Source organism: Phyllobates terribilis, unplaced genomic scaffold (assembly GCF_046119375.1).
Source record: "Phyllobates terribilis strain yellow unplaced genomic scaffold, ASM4611937v1 Scaffold_3__8_contigs__length_932513732, whole genome shotgun sequence".
NCBI lineage: Eukaryota > Metazoa > Chordata > Amphibia > Anura > Dendrobatidae > Phyllobates > Phyllobates terribilis.
In genome coordinates this window covers 367,537,042-367,558,122 of record NW_027362763.1, presented here as the reverse complement: position 1 = coordinate 367,558,122, position 21,081 = coordinate 367,537,042, and the positions used below count along the sequence as shown (strand labels likewise).

Sequence of the window (21,081 nt, the reverse complement as noted above, 5' to 3'; positions counted from 1 at the left end):
ATGGTACCCAGGTGTGGATGAGCCAAGAGTGTGCAAAGCAGTCATCAAAGCAAAAGGTGGCTACTTTGAAGAACCTAGAATATAAGACATATTTTCAGTTGTTTCACAATTTTTTGTTAACTATATAATTCCACATGTGTTAATTCATAGTTTTGATGCCTTCAGTGTTAATGTACAATTTTCATAGTCATGAAAATACAGAAAAATCTTTAAATGAGAAGGTGTGTCCAAACTTTTGGTCTGTACTGTATATATATATAATTATATATATATATATTGTGGTAAAGCGACTTGCTCGGCAAACAGGACACACAGTTTGGGTAAACTTCCTGTGGGTTTATTGTGCGGCATAAACTCCAGCAGCGTCACATAAAAAATAAACCATCCCTCTTGGGGTTAATGGGAAAACAAAAGATGAACTATAACAGAGTCCTCTAGCCAGCAGGGCCTTTGCCGGCTGCAGATAGTCTTGTGAAGTTTCAACAACACCAGTCCTCCGGTGTTGCTCTCTGACGTCAGCCACACACCGCCTGGAGACTTCAATCTCCAGGCCACACACTCCGCACAGGAAAGCAAACTGACTGAACATTTAAACCGTGTTCAGTCACACCCTGAGGGGGAGGCATGAGGATTGACTTCCCTCATACCTCTACATTATTCCCATGAAACCACACCCTTTAAAAGAGCAAACTCCCAACACATAACATGCTGGAACCAATTCAGTAGGTCTTAATTCACACAGGAGAGCATCCTAAGTGACATATACCTCCACTCGCATATAATACCAGTGACTCTGTCACAATATATATATATGTATATATATATATATATATATGTATACACTGCTCAAAAAAATAAAGGGAACACTTAAACAACAGAATATAACTCCAAGTAAGTCAAACGTCTGTGAAATCAAACTGTCCACTTAGGAAGCAACACTGATTGATAATCAATTTCACATGCTGTTGTGCAAATGGAATAGACAATAGATGGAAATTATTGGCAATTATCAAGACACACTCAATAAAGGAGTGGTTCTGCAGGTGGGGACCACAGACCACATCTCAGTACCAATGCTTTCTGGCTGATGTTTTGATCACTTTTGAATGTTGGTTGTGCTTTCACACTCGTGGTAGCATGAGACGGACTCTACAACCCACAGAAGTTGCTCAGGTAGTGCAGCTCATCCAGGATGGCACATCAATGCGAGCTGTGGCAAGAAGGTTTACTTTGTCTGTTAGCGTAGTGTCCAGAGGCTGGAGGTGCTACCAGGAGACAGGCCAGTACACCAGGAGACGTGGAGAGGGCTGTAGGAGGGCAACAAACCAGCAACAGGACAGCTATCTCTGTCTTTGTGCGAGGAGGAACAGGAGGAGTGCTGCCAGAGCCCTGCAAAATGACCTCCAGCAGGCCACAAATGTTCATGTGTCTGCACAAATGGTTAGAAGCCGACTCCATGAGGGTGGTATGAGGGCCGGACGTCCACAGATTGGGGTTGTGCTCACAGCCCAACACCATGCAGGATGCTTGGCATTTGCCACAGAACACCAGGATAGGCAAAGTCGCCACTGGCGCCCTGTGCTCTACACAGGTTCACACTGAGCACATGTGACAGACATGACAGAGTCTGGAAACGCCGTAGAGAGCGATCTGCTGCCTGCAACATCCTTCAGCATGACCGATTTGGCAGTGGGTCAGTAATGGTGTGGGGTGGCATTTTTGTGGAGGGCCGCACAACCCTCCATGTGCTCGCCAGAGGTAGCCTGACTGCCATTAGGTACCAAGATGAGATCCTCAGACCCCTTGTGAGACCATATGCTGGTGAGGTTGGCCCTGGGTTTCTCCTAATGCAGGACAATGCCAGACCTCATGTGGCTGGAGTGTGTCAGCAGTTCCTGCAAGATGAAGGCATTGAAGCTATGGACTAGCCCGCCCGTTCCCCAGACCAGAATCCAATTGAGCACATCTGGGACATCATGTCTCACTCTATCTACCAACGTCACGTTGCACCACAGACTGTCAAGGAGTTGGCGGATGCTTTAGTCTAGGCTAGGTCTGGGAGGAGATCCCACAAGAGACCATCCGCAACCTCATCAGGAGCATGCCCAGGCATTGTAGGGAGGTCATACAGGCACGTGGAGGCCACACACAATACTGAGCCTCATTATGACTTGTTTGAAGGATGTTACATCAAAGTAGTATCAGCCTGTAGTGTGTTTCTCCACTTTAATTTTGGGGGTGACTCCAAATCCAGGCCTCCATTGGTTAATAAATTTGATTTCCATTGATGATTTTTGTGTGATTTTGTTGTCAGCACATTTAACTTTGTACAGAGCAAAGTATTCAATGAGAATATTTCATTCATTCAGATCTAGGATGTGCTATTTGAGTGTTCCCTTTGTTTTTTTGAGCAGTGTATATATATACAGCACAGACCAAAAGTTTGGACACACCTTCTCATTTAAAGATTTTTCTGTATTTTCATGACTTTGAAAATTGTACATTCACACTGAAGGCATCTAAACTATGAATTAACACATGTGAAATTATATACTTAACAAAAAAGATTGAAACAACTGAAAATATGTCTTATATTCTAGGTTCTTAAAAGTAGCCACCTTTTGCTTTGATGACTGCTTTGCACACTCTTGGCATTCTCTTGATGAGCTTCAAGAGGTAGTCACCGGAAATGGTTTTCACTTCATAGGTGTGCCCTGTCAGGTTTAATAAGTGGGATTTCTTGTCTTATAATTGGGGTTTGGACCATCAATTGTGTTGTGCAGAAGTCTGGTTGATACACAGCAGATAGTCCTACTCAATAGACTGTTAAAATTTGTATTATGGCAAGAAAAAAGCAAAGTAAAGAAAAATGAGTGGCCATCATTACTTTAAGAAATGAAGGTCATTCAGTCCGAAAAATTGGGCAAACTTTGAAAGTGTCCCCAAGTGCAGTTGCAAAAACCATCAAGCGCTACAAAGAAACTGGCTTACATGAGGACCGCCCCAGGAAAGGAAGACCAAGAGTCACCTCTGCTTCTGAGGGTAAGTTTATCTGAGTCACCAGCATCAGAAATCGCAGGTTAACAGCAACTCAGATTAGAGACCAGGTCAATGTCACACAGAGTTCTAGCAGCAGACACATCTCTACAACAACTGTTAAGAGGAGACTTTGTGCAGCAGGCCTTCATGGTAAAAAAGCTGCTAGGAAACCACTGCTAAGGACAGGAAACAAGCAGAAGAGACTTGTTTGGGCTAAAGAACACAAGGAATGGACATTAGACTAGTGGAAATCTGTGCTTTGGTCTGATGAGTCCAAATTTGAGATCTTTGGTTCCAACTACGGGGTCTTTGTGCGACGCAGAAAAGGTGAACAGATGGACTCTACATGCCTGGTTCCCACCGTGAAGCATGGAGGAGAAGGTGTGATGGTGTGGCGGTGCTTTGCTGGTGACACTGTTGGGGATTTATTCAAAATTGAAGGCATACTGAACCAGCATGGCTACCACAGCATCTTGCAGCGGCATGCTATTCCATCCGGTTTGCGTTTAGTTGGACCATCATTTATTTTTCAACAGGACAATGACCCCAAACACACCTCCAGGCTGTGTAAGGGCTATTTGACCAAGAAGGAGAGTGATGGGGTGCTATGCCAGAAAACCTGGCCTCCACAGTCACCAGACCTGAACCCAATCAAGATGGTTTGGGGTGAGCTTGGCTGCAGAGTGAAGGCAAAAGGGCCAACAAGTGCTAAGCATCTCTGGGAACTCCTTCAAGATTGTTGGAAGACCATTTCCGGTGACTAACTCTTGAAGCTCATCAAGAGAATGCCAAGAGTGTGCAAAGCAGTCATCAAAGCAAAAGGTGGCTACTTTGAAGAACCTAGAATATAAGACATGTTTTCAGTTGTTTCACACTTTTTTGTTAAGTATATAATTCCACATGTGTTAATTCATAGTTTTTGATGCCTTCAGTGTGAATGTACAATTTTCATAGTCATGAAAATACAGAAAAATCTTTAAATCAGAAGGTGTGTCCAAACTTTTGGTCTGTGCTGTATATATATATACAGTACAGACCAAAAGTTTGGACACACCTTCTCATTTAAAGATTTTTCTGTATTTTCATGACTATGAAAATTGTACATTCACACTGAAGGCAATTGTGGCCTTTTACAATGCAGCAAAATGGCAGCCAACTGACCACTTTTTTTTGTTGAATTTGCACAAAGTGACTCACAAATCATTTGGATTCGCTCAGAATAGAGTCATTCATCTTTACTCATATATATATATATATATATATATATATATATATATATATGTATAAAATAGATATTAACATTTGTTGCAGATACAAATTTTTCTTGGACTAAATCTGCAACTGGAAGACTGGAATCCACTTTTATGCATGCCTTTTATCTCTAGTTGAAAATGAATGCCTTATCATGATGTTCCACCCAATTAAGATTTTAAAAATTGTCTTTCAAGATGTATTAATCCAAATGCGGACAAAGTTCATAACAAAAACTAAAAAATACTGGAATTTAAAGGATATGGACATCCTTGGAGTATTTTCTTTGTTTTACATACAATTAAATGGAGATACCCTCTTAGAAATGTTTTTTTTGCCTTGTATGATCAGAACTTCATCACTACATTTATGATGTTTTAGTTCTGTCTGGACCATCCATAAATAATGACACAAAATTAATAGAGTATATATCAGGTTTTAATGAAATAAAATGTGGAATATTGCATTTAATAAGAAACAATGTTTTTTCACAGCAATATCATGTGGTCATCCAGGAATCCCTGCAAATACAATGTTAGGAGGAGATAAATTTACATATGGATCAAAAATCCATTACTCTTGCTCTGGAGCTCATATATTAATAGGAAATGCAACAAGAGTTTGCCAAGAGAACAGTCGATGGAGCGGAACACTTCCTCATTGCTCAGGTATATCAGCAATATTATAGAGCACTTATTGAATTATTTCATTTTGAATGGATCTAACCTAACTTGTACTTTTCCTGAAATGAGAAATTTGGTGATTATCATAACACAAATCTGGAAACAAGCTACAGCACAGTATGCCTTACAAATACATATTTAATGAAGTATAAGTACTCTTCTTTTCTGAGTTTATCTAGGTTATTTTTTTCTGACATATCCTAATGATGCATAACTAAATTGACTTATTATCAAAAAACAAATTAATAAAATGGTAAGTTTGTTATGTCCATCTAGAGGATTTCTATACATATGTTTAGATGCCCTAATAACAGTAATATAATGGCTGCAATAGCATCAATCTCAATTCTAAGAAACTGTGAGTCTGGCATGTGATCCCTTTTGACAAATCAAAAGGGATCACATGCCAGACTATTTGGTAATTTTCTTATATAAAGTGAAATAAATATTTTAGAAACATCAAGTTGCTTTTCATTTTATAAAAAATATGCAGCCATTATTTGAAAATTAATCATCAAACTGTTTTTGCTAGAATTATTGAGCAAAAAAATGTTTAAAATGTTGTGACTTTTTAGGTTTTACACTACCTCCAGCCAACTCTACCAATTTTTTTTTTAAATAATGAAGCTTATTGCTGAGGAACATGGCTGAGTCATTGACAGCAGCAAGTTTCTTATGCTAGGGCAAGGCATCTAAAAGATTCATCAAATTCATTTAGAGGCACTCAACTCTAATTTGACACATCTTACTCCAGTGCACCTGTCATCAAAACTGCCCTTTAAAATGTCAGTCTTGAATAATCGGGACCTATGTGTATAATTATCGATATCTGCATATCTAAATGTGAAAGTAAAAATATATTTGAATATGTGTTTAAGGAAATAATGCTGGAATGTGTGGTGACCCTGGAATACCAGCTCATGGATCACGCCTTGGCAATGAATTTAAGACAAAAAGTTTACTTCGTTTTTCTTGTGAAATGGGATATACATTAATAGGATCCATGGAACGGACTTGTTTATCAAATGGATCGTGGTCTGGACTACAACCATCATGTGAAGGTAAGTACCATTCTCAGAATTCATTTCAAAATGCTGTTTATGACTATCCCAAAGTATACTACAATTTTGGGAATTTGACTTCCTGATAGTATCAGTAATGATAGTATTTACATTAAGTTTATTGATAAGTAAATCAATTTAGCACTAAGAAACCTTTTATTGCATATGATGCAGACTATATATTTGCCAACAAACAGCAAAATAATGCAAAATAACAATATTTAAAAATAAAAAAGAATTTATTCTAAAATGTAAATAACTAGCATGACTAGCAAAACTTGACTAATCCCTAAACAAATGTGTTGATAAAGCATTTTTACTAAAAAGGCAGCGCTAGTAAGCCATTGCTTTGGCCCTTCCATATAACTAGGGGCAATGCTGTATTGTTTCTTGTATTTTACTAATTTTCTTCCCAAAAAGTTTTAAAAGAAGTTATTTGTAAAGGCTCAATACAGCTTTCATAGGAATCATTCAAATGTGAAAATGTACATATATTTTAAACCTTTCTAAAGTTTTTCAAAGATTATTGAAATGGAATCTAGATTCACCATGAAGTCATCTGCACCTAAAATGTAAGACTCCAAAAAGAATTTTTCAACTTTAGTAGCGTATGGACTATCTCCTTTTCCTTCTGTATATTAGAGATTGTATGATATTCAGTGGATTATCATGGACTTTACTAATGATTTCTGGTGTACAGTAGGAGTATTTTTGAAAAGTTATAAGGGTCTATTTAAGCACTTGAAGGGGTGTTCAGGATTAGAAAAACATGGCTGAATTTTTATTAGACTTAGTACTAGAGATGAGTGGATCTGCCAAAGTCATATGGATTTTCCTGGGAAATATAATTTGCATTAAAGTTACTCATTACCAATTGAATGTCCCTTATTATGTTCTGGGATCTGTAGTTTAATACTCTGGTATGCTAATAAACATAATATGTAAAGTACAAAAAAATATATACTCACCTCGCTGCTCACCTGTCCCGTTCCTCCGCTACCCACTGTCCGGTCTTCATAGCGGCCCCTTATTTCACCTGTTGCAAGCTGCATCTCCAAACCTGTTGAACTCCTGGCCACAGGTAGCCTAGAGAAGAAGAGGCCCATCAGGTCCTGTTCTTTCCACTTCAGCATCTATGACCTATGCTCTCTAGGCAGGGACCTTGGCCATGACCAGGCCTCAGAAGTAACTGTGTGTCACATGTCAATTACATCATGATGTTCGAGGCTTCTGGGCGGGGTGGCGAGGGGGAAAGTATACTGACTTTACAGCACAGCATTGCAAATAATTCTTTCATTGAAGTAAAACATTGTTTAAAAACAGTCAGGGAAATACTTTATCTCACAAAAAGAATCAGCTGTGATCCCATGCTGTAATATCTGTATACTCTTTTGCTTCCCTCCCTGCCCAGGAGATGGGGTATGATCAGACCATGTTCCTGCACGGTCAGAAACACCCATTACACAGTACACAACAGGGGCACATTTATAAGATTATTTCAGCACAGGAACATTTTTTTTTAAACGCATCCAATTGTGAAACTTATTATTATTCCAAAATGTATTGATTAAAATTAACTTTTATTAGTTGGAAAACCCTTTTAATAATTAAAAAATTATATTTTTTTAATTTGATTCTATTTGTTGTGGATCGTAACAGACATGGATTCGCACTGAAAGATTATTTTGCACAAGGGTTACTAAGACCGCTCATTCAAAATAATATTTCAATATAAACAGGTTGTTGATTGCCAGATGAATGAACAAACTGCTCATTCACTGGGTGAGATGATCCTTTGAGGAGCGCAAAAGATCATATTTCTGGAGGTGAATCGTCCTGTGCAAACAAGACTTGCAGTTACTTCAGTCCATTTGTGTAAGCACAATGACTTGATTGGTAAATGTTTAGCAATCAATTGTTGTTTAGTGCTGCCAGGCGGTTCATGTAATACTTTAATGGAGCCTCCCAGGACATTCAAATTTTCCCCACCTTGCCTGGCTTGATTGATAATTCTCTACATATTTGCAAATAATGAGAAAACTGCCATTCACAATGAGCTGGGTGTAGAGAAGGCAGAGGGAGCCACTCAGTGGACCCATCTCCCCTTGACTGACTACTTTTTTTTAAATCTGTGTTTTCTTTGAAACACCACGGCCTTTAAAAACTATACATACATGATTGTAATCATGGAGCCTGTAGCTAAGGCACAATTAATCTCCTGATTGTTTCCCTTTAAAAAAAATGTAGCAAAATTGACAAAAAGTCATATAAATGTGTAGTAAATGCCATGCCTCAAGGTTACCATTTACAGGTGCGAGGCAAGGAGAAATCAGAAAAAGCAAAAATTGCTCAACAATCATGCACCGTTTATTTCAGAACAAACCTTGGAAAAGGCATATGCAAGAGTAAACTGTTCGATATTTCTAACAATTTGTACCAAATATCTGATACTACATTTACATTTTCAACAATTTGAGCCATATTTACTATTGCATAAAATTATGCATTTCTTTTCCAATATCTCGTAATTTGTAAAATATGGTTGCTTTCTTCATTGCACTTGTTCATAGGTTGTGAGCACACACAAAGTAAATATTGCAACCTATTCATATAAAGTAATGCCAGGGTAAGGTCTTAATGAATTTGCAACGCAATTATTACTATTCATTGTTGTCATATTTCTTCCCATACAGTTTCACACAAACCTATAATGTGACTCTTTTTCTACTAAGCAGAGACAGTAACAACACATGGATACATTAACAGCTTAAAGAATAAACAAGATATTTGTCTAAATTCTACTAATTCTGCCAAAAATATAGTTTAATAAGGACAATTATATTAGCAATAACTAACAAAAAGAAAATTATGTGTTTAAGAGAATATCTTTATAATTTAAACACTCTTCCAAATAACTTTGCAAATTTTAAGCCGCAGCTACTGGTAGAATTTCAGCTTTTAAAATAGACATTTAATAAAAATAAAATAGACAAGTGTATTTCAATGTCAGACAAATATAGTAGTGCTCAGATTTAGTGCAGTTAGAAATGTGTTGAAATTGTGTAATATGCATGCACATTATAAATTATTACTGTCATTGAGACTGTGTCTAGTCTCTAAGCCTTCAGACTTCCACTAAATTGGTATTTTATTTCAGAACTGGAAATAAAACTAAAGTAAGACATGATTTAACATAATTTCCCACTGTTAATTTTAATAGGCCACAGAGAAGGTTATTAATACTAATTTGATTCTGCTAAACTAATTTGAATGATATCTGAAATAATGACCTCTAAATGTGACACAAATATTGTGATGTTAAGTAGATAGAAGTTTTACAATTTAATATCATAGAACACTATACTAGTTAATGATTGGATCATTCAACTTAAAGCTAACTTAACATTCATTTGGATTTATAGTAAAATAAATAACCAAACAGAGAGTTGTGCCAGGAAAAAGAGTACAACTTTATAAAAATTACATTTTTATCAGAATTCATTAAAAACACATGTATATAAAAAGTAATAAAGGCAAACTCCAAAAAGACAAACATGGACATCTTAAAAAAGGTGTATATGGTAAGTGAGCTATTCATAGAGGAAGGAGTGGTGAAAGACGTGTCGGGTCCTGTGGTAGGTGAGCTGATCATTGGTATGCATTGTTGACTTTCTTCTGCTTTGGGTATATGTATAGATATCTTTTACCCTCATATCACTATTACTAAGCACTATATACCTACAGGATAGTCATATACCTAATTTTATTGACTAAATTTATTTGTTTAATCTATATGCACTTATCTTATTTGTTATTAGAGGATTTTATTTTTTTGTGACCATTTGTGATAGTGCCTTCCTGTACACATGTACTCATGAAACCTCTGTGATTGGCTCACCTATCATGTAGACCTTTTCTAAGATGTCCATGTTTGTCTTTTGGTGTTTGCCTTAATTACTTTGCATATACATGTGTTTTTTAATGAATTCTAATAATAAAAATTTTATTTTTATCAAGTTGTACTCTTCTTTCTGGCACAACTCTCTCTTTGGTTATTTATTCATTCCAGTGCCTCATGGGGAATTATAAAAATTTGGGCTAATTGAGATATATTGGTAATTTATAGTAAAATTATTATTATTTATTAATATAGCTCAATTTATTCCATGGCGCTTTACATGTGAAAAAGTGATATACATACAAAAATAATAATCTTTAACAAAACGTGACAGCGACTGGTACAAGAGGAACGAGGTCACTGCACATGAGGGCTCACAGTTTACAAGGGATGGGTGAGGATTAGTGATGGGCAAGCAAAAATATGCTCTGATGCTCGATGCTCGGGTCAAGCAAATTGGAATTGGTGCTCGACCAGAGCAACGAGCCCAATTTAAGTCTATGGGAAACAAGAGCATTTTTCAGGTGGCTCCCCCCAGAGGTCTGCAGAGGGCCTAAAAATTGCCCAAATCGATGGGAACAGTGCTCAAATGACATAGGAACAGCATGGGGAAGACCCCTGGAAGCATTTCTGACTCCCAAGTCACTGCTGTCAACAACATTGACAGAGGTATTACGCCACTTTTACGGACTCACAATAAAACATACAAAAACGAAAACAAAATGGATTTTCCTGGGAAAAATGTTAAGGAACATCCTTTCCAGGGTACTGACTTGTATTTAAGGCAAAATAAATAAACAAAAACAAAAATACTCCTCCACACCTTGGGGTTTGTTCACACGTAGCGTTTTTGATGCATTTTTCACTTTTGCATTGCTTTCAACCGTAACAAATGCATTCACCAGGAAATGTCATTTTAACATTTTACAACCTTATCTGGCCATGTGGTGTGTGAGACATGATTAGACACATCCTGTTTCATTTATGAAGGACGGTCTCTGAAAGTCACTAAGCCTATTTTTATAGGGCCATCAGGCGGCCTTTACTATTCTTAAAGGGCCAGCAGTTGGCCCTCGCTATTCTTAGAGAGCATCAGCCGGCTATGCTTTGTTGTTCCCATTACTAAAGAGTGGGTCTCCTATGCTGTTATTGCATATGCAGTGACTGGCAGGTCTGCCCAAAATTTGGGCTCACCCCAATACCCCTTTGAAAATTTGGACGCACCCCAATACCCCTTTGAAGAGACATAGAGGAGGGCCTCCTGAAAAAAAATGTTCCCATTATAAGGAAGTGGGTCTCCCATAGTGTTGGCCTATGCAGTGAATGCAAGGGTTGCCAAAAATTTGGAGGCACTCCAATTCCCCTTGGAAGAGACATAGAGGGCCTTATGAAAAAATTGTTCCCATTATTAGGAAGTGGGTCTCCCATAGTATTGACCTATGCAGTGAATGCAAGGGCTGAAAAAAAAATCGGGAGGCACTCCAATGCCCCTTGGAAGAGACGTGGAGGTCAGAGGGCCTCCTGAAGACAATGTTCCCATTATTAGGAAGTGGGTCTCCCATTGTGTTTGTCTATGCAGTGAATGCAAGGTTTGGCAAAAATTTGGAGGCACTCCAATGCCCCATGGAAGAGACGTGGAGGTCAGAGGGCCTCCTGAAAACAATGTTCCTATTATTAGGAAGTGGGTATCCCATTGTGTTTGCCTATGCAGTAAATGCAAGGGTTGCCAAAAATTTGGAGGCACTCCAATGCCCCTTGGAAGAGATGTGGAGGTCAGAGGGCTTCCTCAAAACAATGTTGCCATTATTAGGAAGTGGGTCTCCCATTGTGTTTGCCTATGCAGTGAATGCAAGGGTTGCCAAAAATTTGGAGGCACTCCAATGCCTCTTGGAAGAGACGTAGAGGGCCTCATGAAAAAATGTTCCCATTATAAGGAATTGGGTCTCCCATAGTGTTGGCCTATGCAGCGAATGCAAGGGCTGACAAACATTTACGGCTGGGGGGTATACATGAACATACTATATAAAAATATTTTTTTATGGGCATCATAAACACTCTTTAAAAAAATTATGTGGGTGTTGCATAATACCACGGTTACCCTGGTGATATGGTGGTGGAGTATGAGGAGAAGGAGGAGGTCAAGAGCAAATAGCTAAAATCAGGAAGCGCATACCCATGTGTGGGTGTGAAAAGGTGCATGGGAATAAACCTCCCAAAAAAGACACTGGATTTGAGTTTATGTTACACTGTTATCATTCGGTAGTATTGAGAAATCTTGTCCAATCCAGCCCTTGTTCATTTTTATAAGAGTTAGTCTGTCAGCATTTTCAGTTGACAGGCAAAGGCTCTTATCAGTTATAATTCCACCAGCGTACTAAAGACCCGCTCTAATAAAATGCTAGTGGCAGTGCAGGCCAAGACCTCCAAGGCGTAGAGAGCCAGTTCATTCCACGTGTCCAGCTTGGATACCCAATAATTAAAAGGCACAGAGGAATCACGGAGGACGTTGGTACGGTCGACAAGGTACTCCCTCAGCATCTTCCCAAACTTTGCTCTCCTTGTGAGAGCACCCCACACCTCAGGGCCTGTGCAATCGGAGGGGCTGAGAAAACTCTCCCAGAACTTTGACAGTGTTCTCCTGCCTCTGCTGGATTGGCGTTGTGTCTCTCTCGCCTATACTCCTTGATTGTCCAACAAACCTCTGCCACCAGCGTTTTCAGATGGGAATTTTTTTAATAGTTCCTCAACAAGGGCCTTCTGGTACTGCCCCATTTTTGTAGACGTGTCCTCCTCACGAATAAGAGATATCAAGTTCTCCTTGTAGCGTGGTTTTAGAAATGTCACCAACCAGGAATGACTGTCACCCAAAATTTTGAGAATGTGAGGGTCATGGAAAAGGCAGCGTAACATATACTCAGCCATGCGTGCCAGACTGCTAACAGGCAAGACTTCCATGTCTTCACCAAGAGGATGGCTGACCATGCTCTCCTCCTCCTCCCTGTCCTCAGGCCATCCACACTGAACAGACGGTATGACAGTTGTGCAGGTAGTACTGTCTATAGCACATGAAACTAACTCCTGTTCTTCCTCCTCCTCTTCCTCATTGTCACCCAATCCACATTGGGATGAGATGAGGCTGGGCTATGTGTAATCACCCTGTAGGGTTCCTTGCTACATTTCATCGTGCTCCGCCTGCAATGCATCCTCTTTGATTGTGAGCAGAAAGCGTTTCAGAAGACATAGAAGCGGGATGATGACGCTAATTATGGCGTCATCGCCGCTCACCATTTTGGTGGAGCCCTCAAAGTTTTGGAGGGTGGTACAGATATCTGACATCCATGTCCACTCCTGAGGTCTTATGTGTGGAGTTTGAACTGATTACCGATGGCCTTGTTGATGCTGGCAGTCAACAACTGCTATTTTCTGCTCACAAATCCTTCCCAACATCTACAGTGTAGAGTTCCAACGCATGGGGACATCACACACCAGTCGGTGAGCCGGAAGCTGCAAACGCTGCTGAAGTATGGCAAAGGCGGAGGAAGCTGTAGCTGACTTTCTAAAATGGGCACACAGGCAGAGTACTTTGACAAGAAGATCTGGCAGCTCTGGGTAGGTTTTGAGAAACCGCTGAATCACGAGGTTAAGCACATGGGCCTGGCATGTTACATTTGTGAGCTTGCCTCTTCTCAGAGCCGCCACCATGTTCCGGCCATGGTCTTGCACGACCATGCCTGGCTGTAGGTTCAGCGGTGTCAGCCACAGATCTGCCTGCTCTGTCAGAGCTATCCACAAATCTTCAGCATTATTCGGTTTGTCACCTAAGCATATTAGCTTCAGCACAGCCTGTTGCCGCTTGGCCGAGGCAGTGCTGCAATGCTTCCAGCTTGTGACTGATGTGGTCATTTTGGAGATGGAGGCTGAAGAGGAGGAGGAGGCAGAGGAGGAGGAGGTGCAGGAGCTGTAGACTGTGAGGGTAACCCTGATTGACCTAGGGCCCGCAATCCTAAGCGTCGGGAGGATGTCAGGAGGCGTTGGCTGTGTATTTGCGCTTATGTTCCAAAGACTGGTTTATGGACAAATGAACGCTGCTATGGGACAAGGACGTGGTTGCTTATGGTGCTAGTTGAGAGTGTGCAACTACAGGTGCAGGGCAGGAGGCATCTTCGCATGCACTATGGACAGGGGATTGACTTGCATGCACAACAGAAGAAGCAGTGGTGTCACCCGCAGACACTTTTCCTGAACCCTGGGGTTCGGCCCACAAAGTCAGGTGCTTTGCTGTCATGGGCCTGATCATGCAGGTGGTGGTCAGGCTGCTTGTTTTGCCACCCCTGCTGATGCTGGCCTGGCAGGTGGTGCAAATTGCCTTTCTGGGGTTATTGGCAGAGTCTTTAGAAAACTACCAGACTCGGGAAGACCGAACAATAGTACTGGAAACTTCCGTCGTGTTGGTGTTACGGGGAACAGTTGCCTGCCTTCTGTCTGCAGCCACCACACTGTTTCTTCCTGCCTGTTGGGGTGCTCTGCCTCCCTCCCCCTGTGTGCTGCTATCCTCGCTCTGCATGTCCTCCTTCCAGGTTGGGTCAGTTACTATATCATCCAGCACCTCATCTTCCTCTTCCGCACCCTTGTCCTCCTCCTGACTTTCTGGCAATTGTTTCTCATCATCGTCCACCTCTTGTGACACTTTCCCACCGTCGCCTTCGTATGACCATGGCTGCTCAAATATTTCGGCATCGCTACATCCCCCAATTCTATAAAAGGAAAAGTGTATAGCTCTTCGGAGTGTCAAACTGTGGGATTAGTTGTCTCTGGGCACTCGGCATGGTGGGAGGAAGGAGAATCAGAGTGAGGAATATGCAGTCCAGACTCACGGCTACTGAGACTTGACCATGTGGAAGACAGGGTGATAGTGGCTAAGTGATTGGAAGCATTATCTGCTATCCAATCAATAACCTTTTCACACTGCTTTGTGTTCAATAGTGGTGCTCTGCGGTCCCCTATTAATTGGGACAGGAAGGTCGAGCGAGATGATGTGGGTGTTTATTGTGGCACAATTTCAGCTTGCCCACTGCTTCAGCCTCTGCATGCACCATCACCATCACGTCCAGTTCCCCGCCCCTTGCCCATTTTAAATGGAGGACAATATCTTCCACACTCACTACAAATGGCTGAATTTGGAGCGAACTTATGTGTGATCCGTGTGACGGACAAACCACAGTTTTAAATAGCTGGTCTGTAGGTAACTATTTTTAATAGCAAACTGATGTCAATAACTTCACTGACACACTGAAACAAAATTTTAATAGAGGCCAGAAATGGCAGCATTTAGAGTGAACTTATATGTGATCCGTGTGACGAGCTAACCAGTTTTAAATAGCTGGCCTCTAGGAAACGATCTTTAACAGCGACCTCATGTCAATAAGTTTGCTGACACACTGAATCAAAATTTTAATGGAGGCCAGAAATGGCAGAATCTTCAGCGCAATTATATGTGATCCGTGTGATGGACAAACCACAGTTTTAAATAGCTGGCCTGTAGGCAACAATTTTTAACAGTGACCTCATGTCAATAAGGTCGCTGACACACTGCAACAAAATTTCAATGGAGACCAAAAATGGCAGTATTTTCAACACAATTATATGTGATCCGTGTGACGGACAAACCACAGTTTTAAACAGCTGGATTTTTAGCGCTGTAATATGGAAAGGACCTGGCTGTATACTGCAGTGCCAACAAGCAAATGGAGCAAAAAAACAGTATTCTCTGGATTGCTTTTTAAGCAAATAGACAGGATTAAGATAAAAAAAAAAATATTCCTGGCCCCTGATACCTGGGGCTATTTCTACAAATATAATATCTGTAAAAGCACCAGCAGACAGAACTGGAATTAACCCTCTTTCTATATGCACCGCCTGCCTGCCTAGCACTGATATCTCTGCAGCTGGGTTAGTCCTCAGAAAGACTGTTAGTTGACATGGATATGTGTAAAGAATCTTGTGAAATACCTACACTATCTACTAAACAACCAAATCTCTCCCTAGCTCAGCAGCACCTCTCCCTACACTGCCTGATTGTGGCGAAGACTGACGAGCACGGCGGCGCAAAGTCTGATATAGACCTGATGACGCTGTGTGGCCAGCCAATAACTGTAATGCCACAACGAACATGGCTGCGGCATTACAGTGTGTGGCAGACAATCCCTGCATGTTGATTGGTGCTCTAAAGAACAAACCACTGCAGGACGACTTTCTGTCACCTCTGACACACCCGTGACACATGTTCTCTGAAATTAGCTGGCAGAATAGATTTGGTATGAATTGAATCTATCCCCAAAATATATTTTTTATGTTCTGACATCTCTCCATACCCTAAAGTGTAATAAACAGAGCACAGAGGAGTTAAAATAATGTAAAATAGTATATCGCCCTGCATTAGGCCCTCAACTTCACCCATCTTTCAGCTGCTTTTCCCCTTCTGGTCCTTTGCTAGCTTCAGATCGGTGATTGGATCGTTCTTCTCTCTTTATAGGACAGGTAAGGGGTTATAATTTTTTAACCCTTTTGAAACCTTATTAAAAATCCAACAAAATGGAGGGTGACTGACCATACTTTTTTTCTGATTTGTGCCAAACACAAAATTCTAATCTGTACCCCAATACATTAATTTATCCTTGGCTAAAACTATTTTTCCTAGACATGTCTAGTTTTGTACCTATTCTTAATGATTTTCTATTTTAGACTAAAAAAAGCTATAGATTCCTAATTTTATTCAGAAATATTTTGTCCTACAAAAGTGATGAGATCCTGTAATTGTCATGATTGCAATAATATATTTTCCTAAAATGGTCACTTAGTTTCTCAAAAAAAATTCACGTTCCGACACCATTTATGAGGAAAGACAACTTGACATGGATTGTCCTGCTTTATTCACTGTAAGAGGACACTGAACTCGCAATGGCAAATCCACCAAAAAAAAGAACAAATAATTCAATGACTAAGGTGGTATAAAATAATGTTAAAATATCATCTTTTATTATTTATTAAAATGTTAATCTTATCCACCGTGCTTTTTACAGTCTTTTCACTATGCCCCAAGAGATGTTGGGGTATTATCGTGAATACGAGTAGAAATAAAATGGACACCCATGTGCTTATAAATAATCACTACTTGACCCCCTAATAATTCATTAGGATGGATGGCCCTGAAGACTGATAAACCCATCTATATACAATAGTGTTAAAGGGGTCGTAGAGGAATTAGGTCAGCACCCCATATAAAAATAATAAATTGCATATCTCTGTTCTCACCTTAATGTTGCACTTTGCCCTATTCATTGGGGTAATTGCTTTGTAATTGTAATTGCTTTATTCCACCAAAGTCAGTGAATTGATTGTCCAGCTTTGGAGACAATTTTTTTCTTATTTAAAAACATGCAATTGGGGCCAAAAATCATTTTTACGACTTTGTTTCATTAAAATTTTGCCAAATTTGCCTTCTAAAGCTGTTGTGTTGCATTGTCTTTTGCTGGCTGCAGAATGAGTTGCTGGCAAATTTTCTGTATTTTAACTGACGTGATAAGGACATGATTTTGTGGTACTTACATTATATAAGTATGGCATGCCCCATGCAGGATGTCACCTCCCCCCATATAATGCCCTATGCAGGATGTCACCTCTCCCCCCATATAATGCCCCATGCAGGAAGTCACCTCCCCCCCATATAATGCCCCATGCAGGCTGTCACCTCTCTCCCCCCATATAATGCCCCATGCAGGATGTCACCTCTCCCCCCCATATAATGCCCCATGTAGGATGTCACCTCTCCCCCCATATAATGCCCCATGCAGGATGTCACTTGTTCCCCCCATATAATGCCCCATGCAGGATGTCACTTGCTCCCTCCATATAATGCACCATGCAGGATGTCACTTGTCCCCCCCATATAATGCCCCATGCAGGATGTCACTTGTTCCCCCAATATAATGCCCCATGCAGGATATCACTTGTTCCCCCTCATATAATGCCTTATTCCTCCATACATATAAAAAAAAAAAAATCAAATACTCATCTCACTTCTCACCTGCTGCCGCTGCTCTGGACTCCAGCGTCGTCGGCGTCTTCCCGCTCTGCACTGCCTGTGACAGCTCACGAGAGAGCGTGGTGTAAAGACTTCACCGTGCCCTCTGACCTGAGAGGTCACAGTGCAGCAGCCACAGAAGATACTGGACTTGCTGCAGAGGCACGAGGAGAGGTAAGCATTGTGCCGCCGGCTGCCAGGGCCCTGAGCAAGTAGGGGTACTGCACCGCTCACGGGTCCCATAGCGCGCAGGGGTGCCTGACGATGAGTGGGCCCCCCACCTGCTCTGAGCCCCGGCACTAGCCCGGGTGCTTCGGGTGCTGACACTGAGCCTGCATACCTATATAATGGAAAGTGCCACAAAATCATGTCCTCAACACATCTGTGAAAATAAAGATAATGTGGCCAGTAATCGACAGTGTAATACAGAGGCTATAGGAGGCATACAGTGCTAAATTTTTAGTGAAACCCAATTGCAAAGAAATGTTTTTTAGCCCCAATTAGATTAGTCTTTAAGTAAGAAAAAAAATGTCCACCAAGGTGGATAATCCCTGCACTTATTCTGTTTTTATTTTGAAAGAATTGACAGCAGCAGTAAACTTTGAGATTACTGCAGCGGCTGATAAAACTGAACTTCTTCTGACCATGGTATTTTCTAGCTCAGCACAGATAATGGTAAAAAAATGTGAAATCCTATTTACACTTGAATTTGGGGTTTTGGATTTTGTCTGATTTATAGGGACATTCATCCCTGAACAATATGTTAAAATACAGATGTAGAACAATATACCAGTACAGTTGCAAGTCAACAAGTCAAAATCTGCAGCAGTTTTGTGCTTTATTTTTATGGTGCCTGTAAATACGGGTTTGTAAACCACATCCATTATATTGTATTGTACATTGCAATGGATTTGTAGTATGAAAACCTACATAAAATTCTGCCAAATAAGTATTAATATAGAAGTAGCAAAAAATCTATTATCTGTAAACTGCTATGCTTTAGATAGACTGTATTAAATATTGAAGGACAGATTAAATGATTGTCTGAAGATGTGAACTTTAAGATCACATAGAGAATTTTGAGAAAAAATGAGAGGCATAGAAGTCATAAAGGTAAGAAGAGATGTCAAAAGGACAGAAGGGAGAAGAATATAATGAGGTTGCATTTTGTCTTAAACAAATATTTATGTTGATCCTAAGCTTATTTTTTTCAATATTTAAGTGCTGTGTAACAAGTTGACTGTTACGCACATGCCCGGACTGACTGGCGTGAGCATGATTAGTGATCCCACTGGACCATGAACTGAGGAGTGCCTGGAGGGGCGTGACTGAGTATCAACTCGGTCCGACCAAGGTCGCACGGTGGCTCAGTCGACGCCATGAACCAGGGAGGAACCGAGCAGAGAGACCAGGTGGTACTCCAGGTCAAACCCTGGTCACAGCTGTTGACCCACACCGGGGAATGCAGGAACAGGCAAGTCCATCTATACTGACCTCCATCAGGTTGCAAACTGAATATAATTTTTTTCTGCATCTACCTCTGAAAAAATATTTGGGCTTCTAGCAGTGTGTGGAAATTGTTTTATTAGTCCATCTATACTGACCTCCATCAGGTTGCAAATTAAAAATAATTAAAAAATATTTGGCCTTCTAGCAGTGTGTGGGACTTGGTCTATTAGTCCATCTATACTGACCTCCATCAGGTTGCAAATTGAATATAATTTTTTTCTGCATCTAGCTCTGAAAAAATATTTGTCCTTCTAGCAGTGTGTGGGACTTGTTCTATTAGTCCATCTATACTGACCTCCATCAGGTTGCAAATTCAAAATAATTTTTTTTCTGCATCTAGCTCTGAAAAAATATTTATCCTTCTAGCAGTGTGTGGGACTTGTTCTACTAGTCCATCTATACTGACCTCCATCAGGTTGCAAATTAAAAATAATTTTTATCTGCATCTAGCTCTGAAAAAAATATTTGTCCTTCTAGCAGTGTGTGGGACTTGTTCTACTAGTCCATCTATACTGACCTCCATCAGGTTGCAAACTGAATATAATTTTTTTCTGCATCTACCTCTGAAAAAATATTTGGGCTTCTAGCAGTGTGTGGGACTTGTTTTATTAGTCCATATATACTGACCTCCATCAGGTTGCAAATTAAAAATAATTTTTATCTGCATCTAGCTCTGAAAAAATATTTGGGCTTCTAGCAGTGTGTGGGACTTGGTCTATTAGTCCATCTATACTGACCTCCATCAGGTTGCAAATTGAATATAATTTTTTTCTGCATCTAGCTCTGAAAAAATATTTGGCCTTCTAGCAGTGTGTGGGACTTGGTCTATTAGTCCATCTATACTGACCTCCATCAGGTTGCAAACTGAATATAATTTTTTTCTGCATCTACCTCTGAAAAAATATTTGGGCTTCTAGCTGTGTGTGGGACTTGTTCTATTAGCCCATCTATACTGACCTCCATCAGGTTGCAAATTGAATATAATTTTTTTCTGCATCTAACCCAGCCAATAGTTTTGGCCTAATACCACAGTTTGGCCACTCAGCTCTGCTCGGTTCCCATCCATTGTTTTTTTGTGCAAACAACTCCAGAGTTGTGAATTAGTTAACCACCAAAATGAGTGGAAAAAGGCCTGCTGCTGGTGGAAATGGGAATAGGCGTGTTGGGAAGGGGAAAAAAGGTTGTGTCCGTGGGGTAGGTGTTAAAGCAACAGTAACATCTGCAGAAGAAAGACCATCTTCCAGCCAAACTAAAATGTCTACTTCTTTTAGCGGACAATGTGATAAGATCCCTTTCTTACGGCCACGCCAATCACTACAAATTCCAGATGAGGCACAAAAACAGCAGGTGCTTCAACGGATATCAAGTGTTCCTTTAAGTGGGCTCTCCTCCACATCAACTTCAACATCACAAATACTCCAGTCCTCAAAGGTGTCACCCCAATCGCACTTGCTTCCTCACAGCTCCCAAATCTCCAGCTGCCCATCTGAGTATGAGGTAGAACTGATGGTTGAGTCTGCAGAGCTGTTTACTCATACTATAGCCTGGGAATCAGAGGTC

The 21,081-nt window shown here is 40.4% G+C and overlaps 1 protein-coding gene across 2 annotated transcripts in view; it reads left to right on the top strand.

Annotated features, from left to right (window-relative positions):
* Window positions 1–21,081, top strand: part of CSMD1 (CUB and Sushi multiple domains 1) — a 2,980,041-nt gene that overhangs the window by 2,774,495 nt on the left and 184,465 nt on the right. For both annotated transcript variants that reach the window (XM_073675393.1, XM_073675394.1), the window contains exons 56-57: window positions 4,785–4,958; window positions 5,852–6,034. In XM_073675393.1, coding sequence (XP_073531494.1) covers window positions 4,785–4,958; window positions 5,852–6,034 — 357 coding nt within the window. The remainder of the gene's footprint in view (window positions 1–4,784; window positions 4,959–5,851; window positions 6,035–21,081) is intronic.